Raw genomic sequence first — 26,962 nt, forward strand, 5'->3', positions numbered from 1 at the left:
CATTTCTTCCTCCACCTCCTCTGTGCTTGTGCCTCAGGAGCCTGTTCTACCCTGTTGTGGCTGTAAGAAGGCAAAACATTCTCCTAAGGACAGCAGCTCCTCCGGATCATTATGCAGCAACTCCAGCCTGTCCCACCTTCCCGTCTTTTCTAAAGGAACAACCCGGCAAATCCGGAGCCATAGTTTACCTATTTTACCCAGAAACCAGTCTTCCATGTTCAGGAACCAGGGCACAGCCCTGCCTCCTTTTCAGCTCTCAGAGTTTGGGAAATCAGAACTTTTACAGAATTTGGCAGCTCTTTCACCCTTAAGATCCCAAAACTCTTTGATCAACTCTGTGTTCGAATCCCCAGATCTCTGCCAACAAGAAAAAACAAAGAGTGGGGGAGAGAGCAAGAGTCATTTGACATTGGATCGTGGGCCAGATTTTATTTTCACCAAGGCAAGACCACGGTTCTCGGGGTGGGCTCCAATCCTGCTCTCTCCTTTGGCTCGGTGGGAGTTAGAGGGACATATGGCTTGGAAGGTTTATACTTTGAGGGAACAAACAGTGCCTCTGCCGGTGAGGGAGTCATGGGCAATGCTGAATTATTTAACTGAGGCACAAGGAGGAGTTCCCGAAGCACAGAAACCTCAAATCCAGGTATCTATGCCTATTCATCAAAGCACTGAACAAAGTCTCTACAATAAATTCCCAAACTGTCCATCATTTCAGCTCCATGTGAATATTGGAGTGGAATCTGGATTAAATCGAACAGAAACAAAAATTTCACAGTCACTTATCCCAGGTAAGCAGTCACAACTTGGGGATGGCCCGCAAATCCTTGAATCCAGGCCCTTAGCTACATCATTGGGCACTCCGCTTCCCAAAAGTTTAGGAGCTGACGTAATTCCAGAGAAGACCACTGGACTGCAGGAGCAGCCAAAACACGTTCTAGAACTTAATATAGAACAGAGGGTCCTAGGTCTTCTGGAAAAAGGGATTCAGCAGCATAAGTCCCACATGACTAATGTGGAATTGACCCCAGGGCTACCATGTCAAGTTACAGAGAGCATAAAGGTAACTCCTTTAGCATTACTTCAAGTCATGGATGCAATGGGGATGATTCCAGAATCACATTCAGAAGTGATAGAATCTGTGGGCTTGTTCACACAGCCACCAGACAAAGTTGGGAAACCAATGGAAACGACAAAAAAAGTGAGTGTAAGCACTAAACCATCATATCAAGTCACTAAACCAAGTGCTCAGCATCAAGTTATGGAATCCAAGATGACCTCCAGCCCACTGAATCAAGTCACAGATAATGTGACGGTAAATCCTGCAGCATTGCTTCAAGTCATGGATTCAAGTCATAGTCCAGTGGCACTATTACAAGCTATGGATTTCGTGGGAATAATTCCACCAGCACGGTCACATGTTATAGAATCTGGAGATTCACAGTCTGAAATTGCAACTTTGGCCCCAGGAGCAGCTCAATCAGTTGGTTTGACATCTTCTAGCTCTCCTCCTACTATTGGTCCACCTGGAGTTGTAGGATCTGTGGGTTTACTTCCAAAGCGACCACTTAAAGTCACAGAATCAGTAGGGACGATTCCAATGTCATCACATCAATCCATACGTTCTTTAAAGGTAAGTCCAGTAGCACTGGGGTCATCCATGGGAATGATCATAAGACCACAATCCCAAGTTGCAGAAACTCAGGATTTGACCTCGAGGCCAGTATCTCAAGTCAGGAAACCTCTGGAGTTGACTCCTGGGTCATGGATTCAAGTGCGAGACTCTGTGGAGTTGACTCCACAACCACAAGTTCAAGGCACAAAGACTACAGCATCAACCCCAGGGCTACCTCATCAAGTCATGGAATCTCCAAGTTTGACCCGATGGCATCAGATCTTAGCATCTTCCGAGATGAGTCCAAGGCAAAGCCATCAAATGATGGAAACTATGGGGTCGGCTTCTGACCCCATAACCAGAAATCTGACTGATTCAAAACTGTCCCATCATCAAATAATGGAACATTTAGGGACAGTCCCAAGATCACTGGGTCAAAGAACAGCATCTAAGGAAATGAGCCAAAAGCCACTGCATCAAGTCACAAAATCTGCAGTAATGACCACCATGTCTCTACTTCCAGGTGCAGAATATTTGGGGGAGAAGCCAATGCCACAACTTACGACTGTGGATTCTATGACGTTACCCCCAGCACTGCACAATGTAACATCTGTAGACATGACTCCAGGTTCGGTCCCACAGATGGTGAAATATGGACAGCTGATCCCAACTGTGAGCCCTAGAGAATTGGCCCCAGAACTTCAACTGCAGATTGTAACATCTAATGAGTTGGCTCCTATTTCACAGCTGGAAAGTGGGAATTCTGTACAGTTAGCACCAGGGTCTCAGCTTCAAGGTGTGAAATCTATTCATTTTACCCTAGGAACACAACAACAAAGTCGAAAATCTGCTGAGTTAGCCCAGGCACCACAGTTGCAAAATAGGAAATCCCTAGATATGACCCACAATCCACAGTTGCAAGGTCTGGAATATGTTCATTTGGCCCTACCGCCGAAGTTTTCAGATACAAAAGCTGTGGAGCTGATCCTAAGACCAACCCAGGGAGAGAAGAAATCCATGGAGTTTGCCCCAAAGCCATGGTTACAAGATGAAAGATCTAAGGAGACAGCCCCAGTACTATTGCTTAAAGGTGTGAAATTTCCTCAAATGGTAGAATGTAGAAATGTGGTTCCTGAAACACAGGTGGAAAGTATGAAATATGAGGAGCCGATCTCAAGGGCACACATTCAAGCAGTAAAATCTGCAGAGCTGAACCTCAAGTCAAATCATCAAGCCACAGAACCTGAAGGATTATCCCCATGGCATCAAGCTTTGGAATCTTCAGGAATGATCCCAGAGCCAGGATATCAAGGATCAGAAGTAGAGTTGACTTCCAACCCTTGTCACCACAGGAAAGAATCTCTGGAGTTGACACAATCATCTTTAAGTACTCCAGGGCCATTGAACCAGACTTCAGAATCTATGCAGGCAAAATCAGTGCCATTCCAAGGTGCTCTTGAGACAATGCTCCAAGGCGTAAAGGCCTTGGAGACTCGAACGCCTCAACACATAATAAAAGAATCTCCAGAGTTAGTACCAGGATCAGAGATGCAAGGAATGAATCCAGAAGTGTTGAACCCAGAGTCCCAAAGTATGAAGTTTGTTCATCTGGATCTAGGACCGTATTCAGAATTTATGAACTATAAGAAGTTGGCCCCAGAACCTCAATATCAAGGTGTGAAATCTGGGCCACTGACCCCAGAACCGCAGCCCCAAAGTACAAAACCTGAGGAGTTTACTCTAGGTCCGTTAATGCATGGCAATAAAGTTGTGGATTTAAGTGTACCACTGGAAGTATCGAAAAGGTTGATTCCTGAAACACACGTACATGTTGAATCGAGGAAACTAAGCTTGGAACCACATTTACAAGCAACGGCGTCTTTGGGTCCAACTTCGAGACCACGGCGTCCAGACACGGCATCCGTAAAGTTAGCTTCTGAGACCTGGCCAGAAGAGGAGGAATCTGTGAAATTAATCCCAGAGCAAGTCACAGGAACTACTGGGATGATGCCCAGGCCATGTTTTCAGAATATTTCAGAGATGACTCTGGGGCCAGGCCATCAAGATACAGAAACTGCACGGCTCTTTTCTGGGGCTTTGCTCCAAGTGGCATTAACACCAAAACCAACAGGTCAAGTTACAGAATCTACAGAAATGACTCTAAAGCCACACCTTCAAGTTACTGAGCCTTCAGAGATACCCCTAAAGTCAGAATACAAAAACACAGAACCTTTTGGGTTGGCATTGTCTCAAGTGGAAAATATCCAGGAGACGATGCCAGTACCACCATATTCAGTAAGAGGATCCCTGGAGTTGACTTTAGGACCACGAATGCAATATGAGAAATCAGAGCCACTAATGCAAAATTTGAAATCTGTCAAGTTAACCCCTGAGTCATCCCCAGTAGTGGTGGGACCTAAACAACTTATCACAGGACCAAAAGAACATGTTCCGGCGTTGACCCCAGAGGCACAGTTCCAGGGAGTAAAGTCTATGCTGCTGCATCCAGAGCCACAATTACAAGATGTGGAATATGTGAACTTAATCCAACAGCCAGCTACTACTGGAATGGTAGAATCTGAGAAGCTGGTACAAGAGCCAATACTACAATGTATAGTATCAGAGGAATTGACTAAGGGGGCACAGCTTCAGGGCGTGAAATTGATCCCAGGGCCACATTTGCAAAGTGTCCGATTTTCACATTTACCTCCAGGGCCAGGTGTGGCGGGTATGAAACCAATGGAGCTGACCCCAGACTCAAAACTTCAAGGTGTCAAATCTGAGGAGTTGACCTCGGAGCTGAAAGATGTGAAACCCGTGGTCTTAACTACAGGAAAGGGTCTAAAGGGTACGGAATCTACTTTGCTAACCCCCAGGCCACAGCTGGAAGGTGAGAAATCTATGGAGATAACCACAGTGCCACGGATAGAATATGCCAAACCTGTGAAAAGCACCCACGATACCAAGCTTCAAGGTACAACTTCTGACAGGATTCTGCATGCAAGAATTCAAGACTCCAAAGCTGTGGAGTTGGTCCAAAGAACCCAACTGCAAGATGCCCAAACTGTGGAATTGAAATTTGAGCCCAAGATGGAAGGTGAGAAAGCTGTGCCTTTTGCACCAGGGCCATTGCTCCAAGGGTCTGAACTGCAAGGTGTGAAACCCAAGGAACTGACTTTAGAGCCACAAACCCAAGATAGTAAAGTGGTCGACAGTACCCCGTGTTTAAAGCATCAAAGTTTACAATCTGTAGAGGAAACTCCAGATTCAGAGCCGCACTGTGCAAAATCTGTAAAGTTGACCCCGAGGCTAAACAAGCAGGAAGTAAAATCTGTGAAAGCGACCAGAAGATCAAAGTTTGAAGGAGTAACAACTGTGGATTTAGCCCCAAGGCAACAGTTTCCAGAGACGGCACTCATGAATTTAACGTCTGGGCCAGAACAGGATGGCACGCTATCTGTAATCTCTCCAGAGCATCAATGTGTGAATTCAGAGCAGTTGCAGAGAGGGGCTAAGTCAGACGATGGGCTGTCTTTGGAGTTAACTCCAGAGCTAAAATTTAAAGGTAAAAAATTCGTAGACCTCAATTTTGAGTCACAGTTGGAAAGTATGAGATCAGGTTTGACTCCAGAATCAAATATTCAAGGTTTAAAACCTAAAGAATTCAAGCCTGAACCACTTGAACCACAGCTGCAAAGCACAAAGTCTCCTAAGTTGACCCCAGGGGCACCACTGCACCAGACTGAAGGCTCAGAGTTAGCTTCAGAGCCACAGCTTTGTGTAAAAACCGTTGAGTTGAAACAAGAGCCACTGCTTGAAAGTACGAGATGCATTCAGTGGATCCCAGGACCTAAGTTCCAAGCTGTGAAATCTGTAGAGTTCAATCTCAGGTCACAGTCTCCAGGTGTTCAATTTGTAGGGTTGAAATCTTCGACACAGTTACGAGATGTGAAGTCATCTGAATTGACTCTCGGGTCCAAATCTCAAGGTGTGATATATACAGAGTTCAACCTTGTGCCACGGTTGCAGAACATGAAAACCTCTGGGGTGCGCGCAGGAACACAGCTGCAAAAAGGGAAGGTTTTGGCATCAACCTCAGAGCCACAGCTTCAAGATGTCAAAACTACTGAATTCAAAAAAGAGCCACAGCTGGAAAGAGTGAGGTGTATCCAGTGGATACCAGGACCTGATTTCCAAGGTGTGAAGTCTATAGGGTTACAGTCTCAAGGTGTTAAGTCTCTAGGGTTGAAACCTTTGATACAGTTCAGAGATAGAAAGTCATCTACATTAACTCCAAGGCCAAAGCTCCAAGATACACAATCTTCGGCATCACTCCAGGAACATGAGCTTCAAGACTGTGATTTGAAACCTTGTCGACAGGTTAGAAGTGTGAAATCATGTGAGCTGACTTCAAGGTCAAAGCTCTGGGATATAAAATTTATACCACTGGAATCTAGGCTTTGCATGCATGATAGGAAATCTACTAAACTGCCTGCAAAACCAAAGCTTCAAGCAGTGAAACCCTTACAGTCATCCCCAGGAGCACAGCTTCAGGGTGTGAAGTCTCTGGTGCTTATGGAAGGTCCACAGCTTCCTGGTGTGAAATCTGGGCTATTAAGCCAAGGGTCACAATTACAAAGCAATACAAGTAGAGAATTGAACTCCCCACTACACTTGACAAGCACAAAGTCTTCTGAATTGACTCTTCAGACAAAGCCTCAAGATATGAAATCTGAGAATTTCAACTCTGGGTCACAGTGGCATGATCTAAAACCTTCTAAGTTGTCACCTGAGATAAAGTCCCAAGATAAGACATTTACTGAGTTAAATCCAAGTTCACAGTTGAATGGTATAACATTTTCTACACTGATCACAGGAACAAAGATTCAAGGTACCAAATGTACAGATTTCAACCTTGGGCCATTGTCACAACATGTGAATTCTTCCAAAAGGACCTCAAAGACAAAGCTTCAACATGTAAAACATAAAGAAAGCTGTCCCAGTCCCCAGGTGCAAGTTGTGAAATCTTCTGACCTGCCTCTTGGATCAAAGCTTCAAAATGTGCAGGTGGTATTCAACCCTGACCCACAGTTTCAAGGAGAGAAATGTTCTAAATTAATCTCAAAAACAAAGTTTCAAGATGTGGAATCTGTGAATGTCAAACCTGGGCCACAGCTGAGAGGTGTGAAATCTTCTGAATTGATACAGGGGACAAAGCTTCAAAAAGTGAAGTCCATGGACTTCAAGTCGGGTCCCCAGTTGGAAGATGTGACATCTTCTGTGTTGATCATGGCTATAAAGCTTCGAGATGTAAAATCTATGAATTTCAAGTGTGGACCACACTTGAAGGATGGGAAATCTTCACAAGTGATCCCAAGGGAAAAGCTTGGAGGTGTGAAATCTGCAGAACTGAAAGCTAATCCAAAGTTACAAGGGGAGAAATCTTCTGATCTAACCCTGGAGAGGAAGTTTTCAGGTATGAAAGCAGGCCCACAGTTACAAGACGTGCAATGTTCTGAATTGATCATGGGTATAAAACTTCAGGATAAAAAATCGGCAGGATTCGGTTCTAGATCGCACTTGCGAGGTGTGAGATCTTCTGAAGTGATCCCAGGGTCAAAACTTCAACAAGTGAAACCCTCTGAGTTCAACCACGGTCCAAAGCTACAAGGTGGGAAATCTGATTTAATTCAGGGGAGGAGGCTTCAAGGGGTGAAATCTGTGGAGTTCAATCCCGGACCACAGAGACCAGGTGAGAAATCCGATTTGATGCTAGAGGGCAGGCTCCAAGATTTGAAATCTGTTGACTTAAAACCGGTTCTGCAGTTACAAGGTGTGCCATCTTCGGAGTTAACACCAAAAACAAAGCTTCAAAGTGGAGAATCTGTGGAGTTCCTTATCAGACCCACGTGGCAAGACCTGAAACCTCTTGAATTGACTCTAGGTGCAAAGACCCAAGATGTGAAATCTTTGGGGTTTGAGTCAGTCCCACGGTTACAAAATAGGAAACTGCCTATGTTGACACCAGGATCACACATTCAAGGCATGAAATCTCTGAAATTCAGCCCTGGGGCAACGTTGCAAGGTGCAAAATCTCCTGAGTCTGTAAAGCTTCAAATGAAAACCACAGAGGTCAACCAGGACCTAGAGTTCCAGGTCGCAAAACCCTCTGAGTTAGCCTTGGAATCAAAGATTGGCAATGTGAGATCTTCCGAGTTCAATGCTGGGAAGCAGCGGCAAGAAGAGAAGTCTTGTACGTTGAAACCATGGCCAGAGCTTCAAAGTGTGAAATTTGTGCTGTACAACCCTGGACCACATTGGCAACATATAAAATCTTCAGAATTGTGCAAAGAGACAAAGCTCCAAGATGTGAAATCTGAGGAATCCAATCCTGAGCAACAGTGGCAAGATGTTAAATCCTCTGAGTTATGCCAGGGATCAAAGCTTCAAGGTATGCCATCCTTCAAGTTCAATCCAGGGCCACAGTTACAAGAGATAAAACCTGAGTTGTGCACAGACAGGAAGCTTCCATATGAGCCAGTTCTGGAAACGAAGCATCATCCTAAATTACAAGGTAGGAAATCCTCTGAATTTAATCTAGCCCCACAGCTTCAGTGTAGAAATGTTAGGGCATTCAGTACCGGACCACCATTGAATGGTGTAAAATCTGAGTTGAATTCTGGATCAGAGCCTCGAGGTATAAAACCCCAGGTGTTCTGCCCTGGGCCACCTTTGCAGGATGTGAATTCTTCTGCATTTATTTCAAAACCAAAACTTCAGTGTGTAAATTCTGTTAAATGCAAATCTGAGCCACCCTTGCAAGGTATAAACCCTTCTGAATTAACTTCAGTTTCCAAACTTCAAGGTACAAAGTATTCTGAGTTGAGGTCAGAGACCCCTAGGGAGACAACTATGGTGTTCAACCCTGATCCACATTTGCAAGATTTGAAATCCGAATTGTTTCCAGGGTCAAAGTTTCTTGCTGTAGCACCTATGGAATGCAACCCCGGGCCACAGACGAAGTGTGTAAATTCTTTGAAGTTGGATCCAGAGCCGAAAGTACAATGTGCTAATTCTATGGGGTATGAACTTGGGCCACCTTTGCAAGGTATACAGTCTTTTGAGTTGACTTCAGGGGTTAAATGTCAAGGTATGGGATCTTTGGATTTGAATCTGGGGTCAGAAGTTCTAGGTATAAAATCTCTTATGTTCGACCCTGTGCAACATTTACAAAATGTGAAACGCGAATTGAGTCCAGGGACAAAGTTTCAAGGTATAACATCACAAGAATTAAACTGTGGCCCAGAGCTGCAAGGTGTGAATTCTTCTGATTTGAATTTGGGGTCAGAACTTCAATGCATAAATGCTATAAAGTTTAATCCAGACCCAGAGATGCAAGGCATGAAACCCTCTGACTTGGATCCTACGTCACAATATCAAGGTACAAAATCTATTCTGTTCAGCCCTGGACCACATTTGCAAGGTGTAAAATCTTCTGAGTTAATTCCAGGGACAAAGTTTCCAGAAATCCAGTTTTTGGAGAATCACTGTGGGTCCCAGCAACAAGTTGTGTACTCAGTGTTCACTTTAGGCTCTTCGCTGAATGGTATGAAATCTGTGTTATTTTTACCAAAGCCACTGCTTGAAGATGTAAAGTCTGTGAAGACCAACAAAGAGCCAGTGTCTTGTGGTGGAAATTCTGTGAAACTGGCTTCAGGCTCTGAGCTGCAGGACTTGAAATGTGAGATGTTTGCAGTAGAGCCATGTTTTACAAAAGTGAAACCTGTGGCGTTAAATCCAGGGCCACATGCTCAAGGTATGAATTCTGGGGAGTTGCCCTCACACCTCAGGCAGCACAGTGAGAGATCTGTGGTGTTTGCACCAAAGGTGTGTTTTCAAGATGTGAAATCTCTGGCGTTGAATCCAGGGCCACAACCTCAAGATGTAAATTCTAAGGATTTGATTTCTTGCCTCAGGCAGAAATCTATGGTGTTTGAATCAGAGCCATGTTCTCAAGATGTGACATCTTTGAAGTCAAAGCTACAGCTACAGCCTCCGAGTGCTAATTCTTCAGGGTTTCCCTCATGCCTAAGGTCACCAAGTGTTAATTCTGAGGTCTTTGCACCGGAACTATGTTTTCAAGATGTGAAATCGGTGGGGTTGACACCAGGGTCCCCACATCAAGGTATGAATTGCCAAGAGTTGACTTCAGGATGGCAAAGTATGAAACCAACAGTGTTGGCACCAGAGCCAACTAAGAAGTTCATGCCAGGACCCATGGTGCGTAGTGTTAAATTTTCAAGTTTGTCTCCAGAATCACAGCGACAAGGTGAGAAACCTTTGGAGTTTACTCCAGAAGCAAAGTTGCAAAGTATAAAACATGTGGCATTGTCTTCAGCATCTCTGCAACAAGATATGAAATCTGTAGACTTACTACCGGGGTCACTGCTTCCAAGAACAAAATCTGAGGTACTAACTCCAAGGAGGAGCTATCAAATCACAGATTCCTCGGAGATAATCCCTAGGCCGGGGCATCAATTTGTAGAAGGTGCAGAGATGATCCCAACACCAAAGCCTCAAGTCCCTAAATCTGTGAATTTGGTGATCCCAACACCAAAGCATCAAGTCTCCAAATCTGTAAATGTGATTTCAGTACCAATTTATCATACCACAGAAAGGTTGGCCTATCAAGGCAATGAAACTGTAGAAAAATCTGTGGGGTTGGCCCCAAAGTCAACAAGTAAAACCACGGAATCTTCAGGAGTGCCTCTAAGGCTAGATCTTCAAGCCCCAGAATCTGTTGATCTGACTCCTGTGCTAAGGAATCAAGGCTCTGAAACCTTAGGATTAACCTTAAAGAAAATCCCAGAAACTCTCGAGTTGCTCTCTCAGTCATGGCCTCAAGTTAAGGACTCGGGGGAATCCTATACAAGGCCAGTGCAGGAAGTTACAGGATCTGAAGAGATGACACTAGAGCCCAAGCATCACACTACAGAAACTATAGGGTTGACTCCCAAAGCAAGGCCAACAGAGAAGGAATTCCTTGGCATGACCCCAAAGCCAATAAGTAAAACCACTGGATATACAGAGAGCGCTCCACGGCCCTATCCTCAAGCACTAGAATTTGCGGAGGCGATCTCCGAGAAAAGACTGCAAAGGGAAGGATCAGAAGCACTGACTACAGAGTCATTACATCATGTCCCAGAATCTTCAGAGATGACACCAAGGCTAAGATATCCAGTTCCTGAATCTGTGGGTTCAACCTCTAAGCAGTGGCTTCAAAGGGAGGAATCTTTAGATTTGTCCCCAAGGCAGACACGTCAAGCTACTGGACATGCAAAACCTGTAGAGCTCACATCTGACACACGGCAGCAAGGGGATGGACCAATGGGGCTGACACAGTCACAGAATCAAAGTATGAAATATTCACAGATAGCTCCAGGACTACAGGGTCAAATTACAGAGCTTATGAGGATTAGTCCAAAGCTGCTCCATCAAGTCACAGGATGTACAAAGACACAGCTTCAAGCTGCTCAACCAATAGGAATAACCTCAAGAAGCCCCCCAAAAGTTGTTGAATATGTGAAAGTGTCTCCTGGGCCACCACTTCATGCTGTAAAGTCTGTACCATTAACACCCGGGGGAACCTCTCAAATGGTAGACTATGTTGAACTGACTCCAAAAGTACAAGATGTGAGACCTTCTGAGTTTACCTCAGGGCTATGGTTGCAAAGTATAAAATCAAAGGAATTAACCACAGAGCCAACACACCAGATTTTGGATAGAATGAAGTTGACAGGCTTTCAAATTGTAAAGACTCTTTTAATCCCACGGCCACCACTTCAAATTGTAAAATCTGAGGAATTAGCACCACCACCAATTCCTCAGATTGTAGAACCAATAGGAGTCTCCTTAGGATCAGCTACGGAAGTAATGGATTGTTTGGATTTCTTCCCAAGGCCACATCTTCAAGAAATGGTAGAACTAACTGTGAGGCCAAATATCGAAGAGAAATCGTCAGAATCACTCTCACAGCCAGCATTTTCTTTGGAGGAATCGACAGTGTTCACTCATGAACAAGGGCTTCAGGCTGTGAAAGGAATGGGGGTAAAAATAGGGCCTCCTCAAATCATGGAATGTGAGGATTTGAATCTAGTACAGATATATCAGAATAGGGAATCTGAGGATTTTATGTCAAGAGAGGAGTTACAAATAGGGAATTATTTCTCTAGATTTCTACAGAACTCTTCAAACTCGCTCATCTCAAGCTCTGTCGAAGCATCTGAATTAGGAAGCCTTTGTGATCTGGAGATGCCAGAAGTGTCAAGGGCCTTGGATATAAATAACTTTGGGACAGATATTTTGCAGTCTGAAGAATTCTTTATAGACCCTACTATGATACGAACTTCAACCTTTCCCTTGTCCCTTCACAATCAACCCTCTGATGAGATAGGTCACATTGTAGAAATGCCACATTTTGAGATCCCAGGAGTGGGTGTCGTATCTAAGAGGACTGATAAGAAGCAGGAGGAGAAGCTAGAGAATTCACTCCAGCGCCTATCCCAACATCCACTGCAAAGCTGGAGATCACCATCTAGGACCTTCCAGTCAGGATCAGGAACTCAAAGAGGCCTGAACGGGTCTGTCTTGAGCAGACAACAGAATGTCTGGGAGAATCACTCCTGGAGACAGCGATTACCCAGAAAATACCTCTCCAAGATGCTAGTGTTAGGGAATGTCTTGGGAACCACCATGGAAAGGAACCTTTGTTCTCAAACATCTTTACCGGAAAGAGCCACTGCAGATATCTGTCAATCTATTCAGAATTTATTTGGGGTTCCTGCGGAACTGATGGAACTTTCCAAGAGCCTACTAGAGAAGAGTCGAAGTAGTATTTCTCAGACTTCAGTGCCCGAAAACTACATTCAGAGACACACTTCCTATCATGGTCACAAACAAAGAAGAGCCTTAAGGATGTGGACACGTAGCTCCATGTCCTCCATAATACAGCAACACTCTGGGGCTAGTGCGAAAATAAAGAAAAGTTCGAAGCTTAGTGATATATCCCAGGAAGTCATTCAGCACATGCCTGTTTCATGTACAGAGGGCCAGCCTCCTGTCCCAGTAAATTTAGAGTCTTCCTTCAATATACTTTTTACTAGGAAAGATTCTGTTCCAATGGAAGAGAGTAAGACCTCACAGAGTTCACAGACAAGGATTTTTGAGCCCCAACACTGTCTCAAGCCAAGTTATCTTCCCCAGGCCAAGACTGACTTGTCAGAACAGTTCCAGTTGCTACAAGATCTGCGGCTAAAAATAGCAGCAAAACTGTTAAGGAGTCAGATACCCCCCAATGTACCTCCACCTCTAACTTCAGGTGTGGTTTTAAAATACCCTTTCTGCCTACAGTGTGGCCTATGTGCAGGACTTAATTGCCGTCATCAATTACAGGGCACTTTGGGGTCTTACCTTCTTATCTACCCACAGCTCCACCTTGTAAGTACTCCCGAAAACCATGGAGAGATTAAGGTGAGTTTTGGCTTTAGGTTGCAAACTAGGAAAAGATCCCAAGTCCCAAAGTACCACAGAAGAGACAGATCCATCACACCAAGGAGTTCTATATCACTACCACTAAGGAAAGCTAAAGCCTATACTCGAGCTTCCAAGAGTCCTACTTCTACAATGGATTTCCGGTCTGTATCTTCCCAGTCTCCTGCTCCTGTACAAGTCCACATCAGGCAAAGACAGTCTAGAAGCCCTGCCCTAGCAGGAAAGACGATAATTGGAGGGCCAGGGCACTATGAGTTTACTCCAGTTCACTCTCTACCAGAGAGTGACTCTGAAACCGATCAGGATGAAACATGGGCTAAAAGGAGAACCAAAAAGACCCGTAGTTCAAAATACCCAAAGAAAAGTATCACTACGGGAGGCAGAACACAAAACACAAAGTTCTGCAGAAATGGTAGAACCACAATACGGAGTTCTTCTCGGGATTTACCAGACCAGTTAAGAAGGAAGAGGAATGGAGCATCTCAGACAACTACTGCCTCTTCAAAAAGACAACCTAAGAAATCCTCCAAACCCAAATTCATTCAACGGCTTTTTCAAGGTCTAAAGCAAGCATTCCAGAGAGCATGCAGAACTATGGCTTTTGCTGGACAGAAGCCTGAGGACACGTCAAGGCCAGACCATTTGTGTTCAAGCAAAAAGCACCATCCAAAACGAAAAGCCAGAGATTATTCCTCATCAAGAGATATCAAAAGAGATAGGATGTCAGTTGGTAAGCTAAAGCGAACAGACATAACCACTAAGCAGGAGAAGATGTTATGGGAAGAAATACAGCAATTCACATCAGCTCATCAACCAAAAAGAGGTAGCTCCTTCCAACATAGACATACGCAACAACCCAAGCCCATAGTTTCCCAAAGAAGTGCTATTTTCAAAACCACTTCAGTTGGACAGGCTGTGGTCATTGTTCAAAACGACAACAGCAGCAAAGGTAACAAAAGCTCTACCAGATGTGAAATCTCTAGCCAGGAGTCCAAGAGCTCCAAAATAGGAACCAGAGTTCAGGCCAGAGGGAGAAATCTACACGGTTCCCTTAAGAGAACCTCACACAGTCACCTAACAGAGAAACTCACACCCACGAAGCAAAACCACCATAGCATCATAAGGGAGAGAACCCCATATAATTCCTCGGAAAAGAGCCATCGCAGTCCCTCTGAGAGGCGCCATCGAAGTCATCCTCGGAGGAGACATCACAGTTCCTCTGAAAGAAGCCATCAGAGTCCCTGTGAGAGGAGATGTCGCAGTCCTTGTGAGAGGAGATGTCGCAGTCTCTTTCAGAAAACACATCACAGTCCCTTAGAGGTGAGAGGATACAGCCCTTCTGAGAGAAGACAGCACAGGCCCTCTGAGAGGAGTGGTCACAGTTCCTCAGATAGAACTCACTGTAGTCCCTCTGAAAGACATGGACACAGTCCCTCTGAGAGGAACAGACACAGTCATTCTGAGAAGAGCCAAGAGAACCATGTTGAAAGGGGCCAGTACAGTTGGTGTGGGAAAACCCCTCTCTGTGTATTGGAGGTGAGAGGACACAGCCCTACTGAGGGAAGACAGCACAGGTCCTCTGAGAGGAGTGGTCGCAATTCCTCAGAGAGAACTCACTGTAGTCCCTCTGAAAAAAATGGACGCAGTCCCTCTGAGAGGAAAAGACACAGTCATTCTCAGCAGAGCCAACAGAACCAATTTGAAAGGGGCCAGTACAGCTCGTGTGGGAAAACCCATTTCCGTGTCTTGGAGGTGAGAGGACACAGCCCTATTGAGAGAAGACAGCAAAGGCTCTCTGAGAGGATTGGTTGCAGTTCCTCAGAGAGAACTCACTGTAGTCCCTCTGAAAGAAATGGACGCAGTCCCTCTGAGAGGAACAGACACAGTCATTCTGAGCAGAGCCAGTTAGAAAGGGGCCAGTACAGTTGGTGTGGGAAAACGCATCTCTCTGCGAGAACCCATCACAGTCCCGCTAAGGAGAGACTCCAACACAGCTGCCCCAGGAAGAGGCTCAGACATGGTCTGTCTGAAGATTGCAAGGGCTCCTCAAACACGTCTCCTAGGGACCACATACAAAATACTCCAAAACAGGCCAAGTTTAGAGGCCTGAAGCTAACACATGAGAAGAGATTCGTCCCCATTATTCACTGACTGGATCAAGCCTTCACCGACCTGCCCCTTTTGTGGCTTCTTTCCAGCTTGGCCACTGCCTTTGATACCAGCACCCTCAGCAATCAGAGCCTCTATGCCGCTCTACCTGGGGGAAGGGAGGTGGGAATGGGTCTGTAATTTCTCTAAGTAAATAAAGGGGCGATAATTGATCTCCACCTAGACAGCCCACTCTTCATGCTGGAGGGGGGAACGGAGGCTGAAGGGATATTGGGTGTCGCGCAAAGGGATGGAATGGGAGGAAGGGGCCCTGAAGCCATGTTTGGGGCTCTAAACCCCACCTACAGCTTACCGGGGCGGGGTCTCAGAGGAGGGAGTCGTGTCACGTGACTCACTCCAGCCTCAGCCCCCTAGGAAGCTGCCAGGCAGATGCAGACCTTGAGACCTAGGATCTGCAGCTCTGACTCCACATCCACCTCAAACTCCTAATACCATATTTCTCTGAATCAAAGATGCATCATTTACTTTGTTTTAGATAGCACGAGTGGGGTGTGGCAGAGGGAGAAGAAGAGTGAATCTAAGGCAGATCCGCACCCAGTGCAGAGCCCATTGCAGAACTTGATCTCACAATCCTAGATCATGTGCTGAGCGGAAAATTAATAAGAGTCAGATGCTTTACCCACCAAGTCACCCAGGTACCCCAGATATATCATTTAAAACTTCACATGCAGGGGCGCCTGAATGGCTCAGTGGGTTAACCCTCTGCCTTCAGCTTGGGTCATGATCTCAGGGTCCTGGGATGGAGCCCTGCATCAGGCTCTCTGCTCAGCAGGGAGCCTGCTTCCCCCTGTCTCTCTGCCTGCCTCTCTGCCTACTTGTGATCTCTCTCTCTGTGTCAAATAAATAAATGAAATTTTAAAAAAATATATAAAACTTGATATGCAACCCAATTTCTAAGATAATAAAATGTGATTATATATATGTTTAGGAATTGATGAAACCTACTGACTTGGCTTAACCGGCTAGATTCTTCTCTTTAGGAGCTTCTATGTAGAGGAGGAGACTCTACTTTCTTCCTGGCTTCCTTCTGGCCCCAGCTCCGGCCTCTGGATTTGCCCTTCCAGCTCTGGTCCCAGGTCTGCCCCCTCCCTCACAGAGCCTCCCTCCCTCTCAGTCGAGACCTCACCGGCCTCTGAACTCCACTTCAAATCACATCCTTTATCTTCACCGAGGTACTCAATCAGCTGAGCCACAGTGGTGTCCAACTTCCCCCAATTTCAGTCTGTTAGGCGTTCTGCCTCAGATCCCCTTTTATAGTTTTCCTAGTTCTGGCTCTAGCATCTAGCAAGCACTCAGCAGGTACCTGCCGCCTGAGCGAAAATGAGAGGCCCAGGAGGAAAAAGCAATGTCTGAGGAGGAATGCTGGCTGTGAGGGCGGTCCGGGAAGTGGGCGGCCAGGAAGGGTGGAGCCCGCCTCACCTTCATCCAGCACTTTTCCTCCAGGCTGCTGCTGCCTGAGCCCCGCACCTTCAGGTAGCAGTCGACAGCAGGGCTATAGTCTCCAGCCTGCTCCCACTGGCGAGCTTGGTCCACGAACCCCTCCATGCCCCTGAGATGAGAGTACACGTGACCAGGACAGGTTGGGCAGCGTGGCCTATCCCGTGCACACCTTGTGACCCAAGCTCCAGCCCTGCCGACACTTGCTGCCTCCTGGCGTCATACCTGGCCCCTTTCTTGGTAGCCTCCCGCTCATACTCTTCCCGCAGAGCCTCCAGCTGGCCCGGCACATAGTCCTTGCAGATCCACAGAGCGTCGCTCCATAATCCAGCCTCCTGCTCAGATTTCCAGGTATCAGGAAGGCAGAGGCCGGCAAGACACCTTCCCACTGCCACACAGGTGCTCTATACTATGGGCCACGGATCCCTAGGTCCTTGCACCTCTCTTCTCCTCCTTGTCTCCTTCCCCCTCTCCAGTGCTAACTCTCTGGATCTTTCCCAGTAGTATTGGTTAGTGTAGTGCTCTGTGGGTTCTTACACTCTCTCCCCCTCCCCCTCATGGTCCTGAATCCGGTGCCCTACCTTATAATAATTGAAGGCCAGGCACGGTCTCTGGGCCCGAAGCAGCAGCCCTTCTGCTTTCTGAATGTCCTTCTCCTCCAAGGTCCCCCGGGCCTACCCCACAAGCGCCTCGGCAACAGTGTCAGGATCGCGGGCCTCGGCCACACGCTGACAGCCATATCAGAGGGGGTAGAAGATTTATTGGTACTAGGTTCAGGTGAAGGTGGCCATGCCAGGTCCTCGGGCTGCGGTTGGGAGGACGGGTGTAAGGAATTGACGGGTGTAAGGAATTGACGGGTAACTCACATGAGGGTTGCTTCCTTGGGCGTACCAGCCCTGATGAATTCAGCTTCGGCCTCTTCAAATTTACCCTGTAGGGACAGAAGGGCAGCCGCACACGGTCAGAAGCAGATTGCCATCATGGCAGCCGGGAGACAGGAGGAGGTCCAGGTTAAAAGCAAGGGAGGAGGAGCACATCCATACCTCATCCTCCAGGTACAGAGCATGTCGGAGATGCATCTCAGGGGTTTTGTGCTTGAGGGCCAGCCGGGAGAGTTCAAAAGCAAATTCAAATGAGCTGAAATGGAAGGTGTAGGTAAGGTGTGCCTACTCAGTACTTTCATTTTATAAGAGGCGGAGCAGGGCAAGAGAAAAATAGGGTAGAGACGGGGCCAGGGGAGGGAAAGGACAGACTGAGAAGACAACCCATGTGAAGTGACACAGAAGCACACAGACACGTAAAGGAGGACGGGGTCAGGGGACACTTGGAAAAGCCTGTGCTTCCTGCGACCAGTGGGCATAAAGGAATGGGATGGGCGCGAGGCAGGGGACCGCAGTGAGCCTCCCAGCACTACTCTGCCTCGGGAGCGAGGGCTCTGGGTTCTCCACCACTTCCTCCTGAGCCACATTTATACTAGCAGAAAAACTGTCTCTCTAAAACATTGACTACCCTCAGCCATCTGACTCCATGCAGGATTATTACTGGTCTTTGTAACATTTGCTTAAGAAAAGCTCTTTTTGCATTTAACAGAAGCCCACTTCTGTTACTCAGAAGTCAATTACTGGCTTAGTGCACCTTCACTTTAAAAGCTCTTCTCTCTGGGGCACCTGCCTGGCTCAGTCTGCAGAATGAGGGACCCTTGATCTGGGGTTGAGTTCAAGCCCCACACTGGCTATAGTAATTGCTTTAAAAGGTCTTTTTGAAAAAGAAGGAAAAACGCGGATCACTTTCCATCTTCTTAGAACAGCTAAACACTGTTCTGAGCCCCCGGGGAACAGGGACAGAGCTACTGATTCACTCCTTGCCTCTCCATCACGTTCTTCCAAGGATTTCTTCACTCCTGCCTCCATTTTCAGAAACACTTCTCAGCTATACAGCCGTTTTCCTTGTCTATGTAGAGGCTCTGTCTCGAAAGGGTCCAGGGGAGAGAAGCCGTGGGGCCTCACCAGTTGTCGGTGGCATGGTCCACGGCAGCTGCCAGGAGTCCGAGCTTAGTGAGCAGTCTCACTGAGGATGCTCCTCCCAGGCTCTTTGCCCACAGATAGGCCACGTGCTTGTGGGCATCAGCTCCTCTGTGAGCCTTGGCCACCTGTGAAGCAAAGCCATTTGGCAATCCTCCCATGCAGGGCCACAGGGCTGCTCCCTTCCCCTCTCTGACTGGACTGCAGCGTTGACAAAGGTCAGGTCTTTCTACTAGAATAGGGAGACGGCTCAGTATTGGGGTCTATTAGCCATAGCCTGCTCAGGGTCCAAGGATGGACTTCAGGTAGTCCACAGACCCCTCCTACCACATGTGAAATTTTGCCTGTTGGTATGGGTGTTTTTCAAAGAGACCCACGACCAGTTCAGAATGCATCACTTGAGAGTGGGGAAGAGGGACAGGCGTGTCCCCAGAGTGACCTGGACTCCTTACCCGGTAGGCCTCCTCCAAAAGCCCATTGGACTGGTCCATGTTCACTGTTGCCTTCCACTCCTGAGCCTCGAGGTAGTGATACTCGGCCTCCTGCAGTCGGCCTTCAGCCTCCAGCTCCTGGGGAAAGGAGGGTCAGGATGGGGCGAGGGGGACGTGGGGCCTGTTTGGGGAATAGATGGCCGAGACCGGAGAAGGGCTCACCTTGCCCAGGCGTAGGTGTGTGTCACTGAGGAGATCTGGGTGGTGCTTCCCTACCAGGCGGATCATATCATCATCCAGCTTGTGCTTTTTGAACATGGTGATGGCAAGATCAGGCTCTTCCACTGTCACGTAGAGCCTGGGAAGGGGAGAGAAACCCGGGGCCTCCTGACCCAGACTCCTGCATCACTGCCCTCTAGGCAGACGGCGAGCATCTTCAGACGCACCCCTCTCCCCGCACGCCGCCTCTGGGGACACGGCTCACATTTCTGCCTCCTGGTACTTGCCCTGCTTGTCGCCTAACCAACTGAGCCACCCAGGCACCCCTGGATCTATGATTTTAATTAGATCCTCATGGGGTCACTAATGAAAAAAGGTAAGAGAAGAACTCTGTTATGTTGTATACTATTGAAGACGAGCCCTGTGTAGTGGGATGACTTGTCCAAAGTCTCATAGCTCATTACTGCCCCTGGAACATGGGCCGCCACACTACACCATTTCCATTACAACTCAACAGGTGGATGTGAAACATAAAGCTCATGAACTGTAAAAGTATCTTAAGAACAGACCCATATGTATTTGGAAACTTGATTTATAAGAGGGGACATTACGAATCTGTGAGTACAGAACGGATTTCCAATAAACGGTTCAACATGGAAAAAGTAAAATATGAGCCACACCCACATTATGCACAAAAATTAATTCCAGGTGAAAAGCAAAATCTAAAAATATTAAAATATAGGAGGGAGTAGGAAACCTTTTCTGTTTTAAAAATTTTCTTTCTTGCTTTCTTTCTTTAACTCTACACCCATCATGGGGCTCAAACTCACGATCCTGAGATCAAGAGTCCCATGCTCCTCTGGCTCAGTCAGTCAGGTGCCCCAGGGAAACTTCTTAAACGAGACCTCAAAAATCACAAACTAGGAGCGCCTGGGTGGCTCAGTGGGTTTAAGCCTCTGCTTTCGGCTAAGGTCATGATCTCAGGGTCCTGAGATCGGGCCCTGCATCGGGCTCTCTGCTCAGTGGGGAGCCTGCTTCCTCCTCTCTCTGCCTGCCTTTCAGCCTACTTGATATCTTCATTTGTCAAATAAATGAATAAAATCTTAAAAAAAAAAACCTAGGAATTGGTACACACGTAACAATAATATTATTAATAGCTAACATTTATTAACTGCTTATTATTTGCCAGACATTAGTCTAAGTGCTTTTCATATAAGGTAGGTACGATTTTTATCCCCATTTTGTGGATGAGGAAATTGAGATACAGAAAGGTTAAGAAACTGACCTAAGATCGCACAGGTATAATTGCAGAAGTGGGGACGTTTGACTCTAGACCCTTGTTCTTAACGACGCTATATGGATATGCTATTCTCTATACATCATAGGGAATACTGTGCTGCTCTAAATACATTTTTCTATGCTTGAAACATTTCATGATACAGTTAATTTTTTTTAAAGATTTTACTGATTTATTTGTCAGAGAGAGTGAGTGCACAAGCAGGAAGAGCAGAAAGCAGAGGGACAAGCAGGCTCCCTGCTGAGCAAGAAGCCTGATGTGGGACTTGATCCCAGGACTCTGGGATCATGACCTGAGCCGAAGGCAGGCTCTTAACTGACTGAGCCACCTACGTGTCCCCAGAGTAAATTACTAATATGTAAAATAAGATCTATTTATTTATGTGAACACTTGTGAAATTCAAATAAATTTTGTCCTCACTGGCTACCAATGTCAAACTCTACAGAACATAAGTCCCCTTCTGGTTCAAACAGTCCATTATCCTATGCCCTAAGTCTAAACAGGAAAGTTCAAAAATTTACTGATGGTTCTGCTCTACAGTTCACAATTCCTAGCCCTAAGGTACATGCCTAAAGAACATGAAGAATTACAGGGACAAGCTGATATGCGTAACAGCATATGTGTATCTCTACAGCTAGACACAGACTCGCACACGTGGATTAGAACACTTCCCACATCCTCTGTGAGAGCAGGGCCATACATTTACCTGGTGCCTCTCAGATTCCTGCATTCTCCACTCTACATACCCCTGTGATATGGAAGCATCTATAAACCCCTGTTTTGTTATCAGAATTATGAGAGAGGCTTACCGATAGCAATAGTCTTAACATCGACAAGATAAGCCAATTTCTTATTGTCTTCCATCCCTCGTTGACGCCGCTCATTAATACGGACACTGAAACACGAAGGGTGAGGTAAGGCAGAATGAACTTGGGTCATCGGGATGTTGAGCAAGGGCCCAAAGTACCATAGGGGACGAAGTTTTTAGATTAATCTTGAGGATACAGGAGTTAGAGGTTAGAAGGGACTTCTTTTGGGTTTCAAAAATTTAGAGTACCTTGTGGGGTTACCTGATGAGGTGGGGGTTCATGAATTCAGTACGCACAGAACCCAAGGTATCATGACGCCCATATTCCACCGGGGTTAGCTCTCCAGCATTGAAGATCATGCACACCTGGGGATGAAGGGACTGTCACGTGGTGGGAAGTTTGCATGAGGAAGTCTGCACGGTCAACAGTAGTAGAGGGAGATGTCTTGCCAGTGCAAAGTGACCCCCACTATTCTCTTTATTCTGTTCCTCTGCCTATCTCGCCCTCCTTTCTTTCTCTGCTCTCTCTTAGCTAGAAGGTTGACTGAGATGTGATGGTCAGTCAATCAAGCTCTACTCACATTTTCATTTCCAAAGAAATACTTCTCATTGCCACCAGATCCCTGCCAAGCCACCCGTAAAAGAGGGAGAGGACATAAGAACAATGTGGGTAAGTATCCAGGACAACGCTGAGAGAAGGACAGGGTAGGGGTCAGAGAGAAGGAGTGTAGGAAGGCCCTGATGTTCCACAAGTGGGGTGCTGTGTCACATTCTGCCCTAGGCTTCTAGGCTTCTGAGAGATGCCGTAAAAACAGTCCAACAGTGGGAATTCCCATTCCAGGATTCTAAATCTCCAGGGTCTCACTCCCAGGTCCACCAGGTCCCCAACGCCAGCATCTTAGAGCTTTTCCTTAGAGATCTTCCCCCTTAAGGACCCGGGCTCCCAGGAAGTAGCAGCTCACGATGCTCCATTCCCCGCCCCTTCGCCTGGGATTCCTACCTCACTATGGCGATTAGTGTTCAGGTCCCCCAGCAGGAGCGTGTCTGATGTGTGGGCCACCAGGTAACATTCCTTTCTGAGGATTTTCACCTCTTCCACCTCGTAGCCATAGTGTGACTTGAGTACCACCCAGGTCCCCGATGACAAGTTCTTCACAATCACCTTGGTAAGGTACAAGTCTGAGCTCCCTGAGGCTTCCCTCAACCCCAAAGAGGGGTGAACCTGCCGTGTCCACCTCTATAGTGTTAAACAAAGGTAGTCTCTTGTTTCCTCACCTAGCCTAGGCTCTTGTTGGTAAAAATGACACCTCCCATTCACACAGAGATTATCTCTTTCAATGCTAATATATAATACATACGGGGTAAAACTAATCACTCTCCTTACCTTCCAGTACCTCTTGTGAAAATCTTTGTGATTACTTCATCGTGGTGTATACTGATCATACTGTCATTTCATATACCTCTTTGCTAAAATGATCCTGATTAAGGAACAACAGAATACAGACAATTATCTTTGTATTCTCGGTCCTAACAGTGCTCATGTATAGAGAATGGACAGAAAATGAAAGAACTGGGGTGCCTGGCTGGCTCAGTCAGAGGAGCATGCGACTCTTGATCTCAGTTGTGGGTTTGAGCCCCATGTGGGGTGTACAGTTATTTAAAAATAAAATCTTAAAAAAAAAAAAGAGGGGGCGCCTGGGTAGCTCCGCTGATTAAGCATCTGCCTTGGGGTCTTGGGATTAGGCCCCATATTCAGCCCCATATCCGAGTGTTCCCTCTCCCTCTGGCGTTCCCCTGCTCCTGTGCGGACACTCTGTCAAATAAGTGAACAAAATTTTAAAAAAGAGAAAAAGAATGAAGGGATCAATGAATAATAAATGGAAGGAAAAAAGGAAAAGGGAGAGAAAACAGAAAAGTGGGCTCAGGAACTAAGAAATTACCTTGCAATGTCATACACGGTGAGTTCAGAGGCCCTAAAGCAATGTCATGCACCTGCGTAATTCTAAACTCTCCAGTTAACAACATACAGGTAATAAAGCTTTTTCTGTTTTGTTTTAGAGAGGGATGGAGACACGGGTGGGGCAGAGGGAGAGGGAAAGAAAGAATCTTCAACAGACTCCATGCCCAGCGTGGAGCCCCTCGGGGTGCTTGATCTCACAAGCCTGAGATCATGACGTGAGCTGAAATCAAGAGTCCGACACTTAAGACTGAGCTATCCAGGCGCCCCAGGTAGTAAAGTTTTAAATCAGGAAGATGGAAGTGGCGATCTCTGTACCCCTTCAATTTGGTGTTTAAATCTTTTTTACAGTAAGCTGGAAGGGCTATAGCAGGAAAGTTGCCAAAGAGTTGCCTGATACACTCTGTTCTCCAGAACAGCTCTGCCAGGGGTTCAATTTGGCACTGTGGCAGTGTCCAGAAGGAGATTTTGGTGCAGCAGGCTATCAGCTGCTGACCTGGCTAGGTCCCACACATGTCAACTCAAACTCATTCTTGTAAATGCTTCTCCGGAGGCAGCAGTCAAACTGTTCCACTCCACCAGAGTGTGCCCTAGAAGGGAAAGCGACAACATAAAAGGTAACAGGCATCAGAAGGATATCTGGAGACACCCTTGAAACCCAAGTTCTAGAATCTAGGACAGAGTTAGCAGTAAAAGGGCTGGCAGTTTGGGGAAGTACCAGATGGAAAGAGGTGGCACTCACAGGACGCCAGGATAGTGATGGGAGGAAAGGGAGAAATCAGCCCCGCCTACAGAATTCTTTGTCTCTTTTGGCTTCCCATAAAGTGTGAATTTCTCTTTCCTGCCGTTAATGTCCTATTTTTAGGTTGAAGTCAAAAGGGAAGAAGAGACTCTCTAGTTTCAGGGAGAGTGCTTTAGGCTAAGGCCGGATTTTTCCTAGTTTGGAGAAAGGCACCCAGGCAGAAAGGGATTACTAGTAAAACGCACCGCACAGAGTCATGAGCCTTCCCGTTTCCAGGCCAAGGCAGTGACGGTATATACGTTGGCAATCTCCTTGCGCTTTGCCTCTTCCCAGATGCTTCTTCGAGGGCTCCAGTTGAGTACCCGAAGTCTGAAATTAAGGAGGTGGATTTCAGAAGAGATGGAAACTGAGCAAAAGGGTGGAAATGGGTGTGTAACAGAAGGCAATGAGTCTCGCTGTAGTAGAGAAGAGAGGAAGTGAGAGAGAACACACATGCTAGGGAATCTCATAGGAGAGGACACAAAGGTTCAAAGGAAGGAAGGTGGGAAAATCAAGCCAAAAGTAAAATGGGGTGAGAGCGATAGGAGTGGGGAAAACAAAAGGAGATCATGGCTGGTGAGAAAAATGAGCTGTTAGCAAGGGAGAAAGAAGGAAAAGAAACAGAAAACCGAAGGAAGAGACCCAGATGACATCGAAGGGGATAAAAGGACAGGACTAATAAAGCTGATGTGAGGGGACCGGGGCCCTTTATTTATTTTATTTATTTAATTCACCCTTCCATCATCCATCCCTTCCTTCCTTCCTTCCTTCACCAAACACTTAAGCATACATTATGTACTGCATGCTAATTTAGGCACTGGAGATTTCAAAAAAACAAAAAACAAAACAAAAAAAAACCCAAAAACGAATAGGCCCTCTTCTCATGGGCATTTCAGTTTAGCCAGTTAACTATAAACACCAAAGTGTAAATATCATGCGACAAACACTGAGCCAGTGGTCTGAAAAGAGGCAACGGTAATACAAAGAGAGTGGAGATGAATTCCACTGTGGAGTCCCAGGCAGAGGCACAGAGACACAAAATCCTGGTGTATTGTGGAACTGCCAGAGTCCCAACAGATGGTGGGAGCAGGAAAAGGGAAGTGAGTGAATTAAAACCTGAGGATCTCTTCAAACCTATACTTGCTTTCCAACCATTCTCCCACTCTGGTTGAAAATAAGTGGGCTAGAGCAAGGTGTACACAGGGAAAGTAGGCAGAAGATGCACATGGAAAGGGACCCACCTGTCATAACTTCCCAACACAACAGACTGGCCCCCAGGGCTTGCAGCAGCGGTGGTGAACTCCCGCTTCTGAGGGTCACGGCTGTAATCAAAAGTTTGTAGCATGCGGCCTTTCTTTCCATAGGCTACAATTCTGCGATCACAGCCTGCAGCCAGGATGCTGTTGGTTGCCCAAGCCAAGGCATAGGGCGGGCATGGGTGGATAACCGACTTCCCCTAAGACAGAAGTAAAGGGTTCCAATCGCTCTGACTCTGACAGCCTCAGCCAGAGGTTCTTCCTTTCTAGGAAAAATTTATACCCTGTATAAATCTTCCAACATTTTCCCACCCAAACACATCCTAATCTAGACAACTTCACAAACTGTCTTTAGGTTTTATACTCTTACACACGTATGTATGACATACACACACACATCTGACATTGTCCGCAAGAGGAAACCTCAAAAGGCTTGTATGTTGAGTTCTTTAGTAAACACCTATAAGGCCCCCAAAGGGACATATCCTACATGATCTAACACTGGGTAGGTCCACATGGAGCATACAACTCTTTCTTTACAGAAGAAATAAATTTAATTATTACATGAGTAATTCTTTTTTTAAACTCTTTTGGCTTCCAATAAAGTACGAATTTCTCTTTCCTGCCTTTAATGTCATATTTTTAGGTTGGAGTCAAAAGGGAAGAAGAGATTCTCTAGTTTCAGGAGGAGAGTGCTGTAGGCTAAGGCCAGAATTTTCCTAGTTTGCAGAAAGCCATCCAGGCAGAAAGGGGTTACTTTCTTTCTTTTTTTTTTAAATTTTAGTTATTTAAGGCATCTCTACACCTAATGTGGTGCTCAAACTCACAACCCTGAGATCAAGAGTCACATGATCCACCAACTGAGCCTGCCAGGCACCCCTCTAAGAGTAATTCATAAGGAAAGTTCTTCAAACAATAGAGAATTACATCAGGTAAAACATAAACATTCCTTGTATCCCCCACCCTTTCCCTTTCCTCTCTTGAGAATGACTTTTTTAAATGATTTATACATATAAATACACTTTTTAAATAGATAATAATTTTCACTTTCCCTTACTCTCAGAATCCTATCCCCTCGATTCCTCATTGCCACAAATATTAAGCTGTGGCCTCCCGAATAAAAATCTTCTCTGTGAATGCATCTAAATGTGCCCCCGCCAACCACCTCAATCTTAATGTTCAACCTCCCCTAGGAGGGATCTTGGATTTCTTTACCCCCATCTCACAGCATCCTTTCGTCCTACCCGTGACTCTCCAGGGCCTTCATCTTCGAGGAAATACCTAACAATGGTGCCATCTGCATGACCAGAGAGAATTCCTTTCCCAGAGGAACTAAACAAGTGAGTGAATTAAAAGGAAGAGGAAGAGGAAGAAGAAGAGGAAGAGATTACTCTGTCTCACCAAGAAATCCTGCTTCTGTGTCA

The 26,962-nt window shown here is 46.2% G+C and overlaps 1 protein-coding gene across 7 annotated transcripts; it reads right to left on the reverse strand.

Moving 5' to 3' along the window:
* Window positions 1–402: 402 nt before the first annotated feature.
* Window positions 403–26,798, reverse strand: LOC131807249 (intraflagellar transport protein 172 homolog). Of its 7 annotated transcripts, XM_059132403.1 has the most exons (13): window positions 25,524–26,793; window positions 24,489–24,612; window positions 23,998–24,091; window positions 22,929–23,022; window positions 21,807–21,910; window positions 21,546–21,631; window positions 19,443–19,578; window positions 19,242–19,358; window positions 18,775–18,917; window positions 17,812–17,905; window positions 17,635–17,699; window positions 16,751–16,880; window positions 403–2,431 (listed from the first exon to the last, which is right to left on the reverse strand). In XM_059132403.1, exons 7-13 carry the CDS (start codon window positions 19,536–19,538, stop codon window positions 2,384–2,386), a joined length of 693 nt encoding a protein of 230 aa, XP_058988386.1. In that variant the 5' UTR covers window positions 19,539–19,578; window positions 21,546–21,631; window positions 21,807–21,910; window positions 22,929–23,022; window positions 23,998–24,091; window positions 24,489–24,612; window positions 25,524–26,793; the 3' UTR covers window positions 403–2,383. The 7 variants fall into 7 exon arrangements, with proteins under 7 accessions (XP_058988386.1, XP_058988380.1, XP_058988381.1 ...); XM_059132397.1 differs by lacking the exon at window positions 403–2,431 and having other exon boundaries at window positions 5,246–16,880; window positions 21,794–21,910; window positions 25,524–26,798; XM_059132398.1 differs by lacking the exons at window positions 403–2,431; window positions 22,929–23,022 and having other exon boundaries at window positions 5,246–16,880; window positions 25,524–26,798.
* Between the last annotated feature and the right edge of the window lie 164 nt (window positions 26,799–26,962).

The sequence above is a fragment of the Mustela lutreola genome, chromosome 9, assembly GCF_030435805.1.
Source record: "Mustela lutreola isolate mMusLut2 chromosome 9, mMusLut2.pri, whole genome shotgun sequence".
Classification (NCBI taxonomy): domain Eukaryota; kingdom Metazoa; phylum Chordata; class Mammalia; order Carnivora; family Mustelidae; genus Mustela; species Mustela lutreola.

Coding starts and splice junctions, on each gene's coding strand:
- LOC131807249 (XM_059132398.1), bottom strand. CDS start 19,538: ATGTTCAAAAAGCACAAGCTGGATGATGATATGATCCGCCTGGTAGGG. Junction 19,359..19,442: donor CACACCTACGCCTGGGCAAG/GTGAGCCCTTCT, acceptor TCCTTTCCCCAG/GAGCTGGAGGCTGAAGGCCG. Junction 16,881..17,634: donor CCCAAGGAAGCAACCCTCAT/GTGAGTTACCCG, acceptor CTCTCATCTCAG/GGGCATGGAGGGGTTCGTGG.